We start from the raw sequence: 2,503 nt of genomic DNA on the forward strand, positions 1-2,503 counted from the left end.
AGCTCGGTCAGTCGAGTCCTATGAGTAGAGAACGACATAACATAGGGCCTAGTACGATTTTTCGATGAAACTCATAGCGCGTAACGTCATATGAGTGGTGGGATGTCTCCCCGGTGCTATATCAATCCACTCTTATTAAAAAGTATCGTATGAGTGGATTTTTCATAAAGTCCTAAAAGTGACCAGGCCCGGCTGTGCTCATGCACTCACCCGTACGACCTGTCCTTTATTCTCATATAAGAGAAGCATCGCCGTGAGCACTCTTCTTTAAGGCCTACCACGCTTACGCCTTACTCAGTAGGCCCGGTAATAGCTATCCGTCTTTCTCTGCCCTGTCTTGCATTATCTTATTTCACTCGATCTACACTACCTCCATGTATGGATATTGGGTCAGCATGGGAATTCCGCTATCGAATGGGTTTCACTCATAGCTGTAGGAGTTAAAAAAGCCTCCGTTCCTTGGCTTTCTACAAGATGTTCCTTTCCTCGATCGGTCTTTCTTTCTTCTGTTTTCTTTTATTTATCCTTTTTGACATGCCACTTACAAGGAAATGCTATTTGCTACTTTTCCCAGAGGAAGGGGAACGATTGGCCGTCCGTATGGAAAGAGGAACAAGAGCATAAATCAGTAGTCACTCTGCTACTTAAAGATATTACGTTTAAAAAAAGAGAGAGAGTCAGTCTCTTGAGCGGCCGAGAATGTTCTGTCAAAAGCAACAACAATAAAGGAAGAGGAGTTAATTCAGACGGAATCGAATGATTACGAGATGGACAATGAGACCCAATTCGAAAGATAAAGCTACTTCTACTTATCGCGGCATTCAAAGCTAATTTTTTCGATTCGAATGGGGACCTTTCATTTAAGTATTAGGGCTCGGGATGGATTTAGGAGTCTTTGTGCGAGCCGTATGCGGTGAGAGTCGCACGTACGGTTTTGAAGCCGAGCCTTTCCAGCAATGGGATCTAATCTAAATATACATAGCATCTTTGTTAGCGGCATTCCTCCTTGACTCTAAATTAGAAAATGGAATTATGGAATTCTCCCCCAGAGCTGCGGAACTAACGACTCTATTAGAAAGCAGAATTACCAACTTTTACACTAATTTTCAAGTGGATGAGATCGGTCGAGTGGTCTCAGTTGGAGATGGGATTGCACGTGTTTATGGATTGAACGAGATTCAAGCTGGGGAAATGGTTGAATTTGCCAGTGGTGTGAAAGGAATAGCGTTGAATCTTGAGAATGAGAACGTAGGGATTGTTGTCTTTGGTAGTGATACCGCTATTAAAGAAGGAGATCTTATCAAGCGCACTAGATCTATTGTGGATGTTCTTGCGGGAAAGGCTATGCTCGGACGTGTGGTCGACGCGTTGGGAGTCCCTATTGATGGAAGAGGAGCTCTAAGTAATCACGAACGAAGACGTGTCGAAGTGAAAGCCCCTGGGATTATTGAACGTAAATCTATGCACGAGCCTATGCAAACAGGGTTAAAAGCGGTAGATAGTCTAGTGCCTATAGGCCGTGGTCAACGAGAACTTATAATCGGAGATCGACAAACTGGAAAAACAGCTATTGCTATCGATACCATATTAAACCAAAAGCAAATGAACTCAAGGGCCACCTCTGAGAGTGAGACATTGTATTGTGTCTATGTAGTGATTGGACAGAAACGCTCAACTGTGGCACAATTAGTTCAAATTCTTTCAGAAGCAAATGCTTTGGAATATTCCATTCTTGTAGCAGCCACCGCTTCGGATCCTGCTCCCCTACAATTTCTGGCCCCATATTCTGGGTGTGCCATGGGGGAATATTTCCGCGATAATGGAATGCACGCATGAATAATCTATGATGATCTTAGTAAACAGGCGGTGGCATATCCACAAATGTCATTATTGTTACGCCGACCACCAGGTCGTGAGGCTTTCCCAGGCGATGTTTTCTATTTACATTCCCGTCTTTTAGAAAGAGTCGCTAAACGATTGGACCAGATAGGCGCAGGTAGCTTGATCGCCTTACCCGTCATTGAAACACAAGTTGGAGACGTATCGGCCTATATTCCCACCAATGTGATCCCCATTACTGATGGACAAATCTGTTCGAAAACAGAGCTATTTTATCGAGGAATTAGACCTACTATTAACGTCGACTTATCTGTCAGTCGTGTCGAGTCTGTCGCTCAGTTGAAAGCTATGAAGCAAGTCTGCGGTAGTTTAAAACTAGAATTGGCACAATATCGCGAAGTGGCCGCCCTTGCTCCANGATGCTAATGAGATGGCGCACTAAAAGACAGATTCTAGAAGGGAATCGAGAGTGCAGTTTATTCACATAAAAAATTGGAATTGGAAGCTGCCATTCCGACTTTCCTTAGAAGAATGCACGCCCGACCGGGAGCTCAATATTCAGAACGAAGGTGGTAGGGCGCTTGAACTAGACATCTTGGAAGCACAACCATTCGAGGAAGCTCTAGTTTTTTTCTTTGCCAAAGTGGAGATATTTAGTAAAAAG

General features: G+C 43.8%; 1 protein-coding gene across 1 annotated transcript; it reads left to right on the plus strand.

The window, feature by feature from the left end:
• Window positions 237–2,265, plus strand: LOC108660670 (ATP synthase subunit alpha, mitochondrial). Its single transcript, XM_018114928.1, is given in 1 exon segment — window positions 237–2,265. A coding segment is annotated over 1 exon segment (1,233 nt). The 5' UTR covers window positions 237–1,032.

This window comes from Theobroma cacao, chromosome 2, assembly GCF_000208745.1.
Source record: "Theobroma cacao cultivar B97-61/B2 chromosome 2, Criollo_cocoa_genome_V2, whole genome shotgun sequence".
Lineage (NCBI taxonomy): Eukaryota > Viridiplantae > Streptophyta > Magnoliopsida > Malvales > Malvaceae > Theobroma > Theobroma cacao.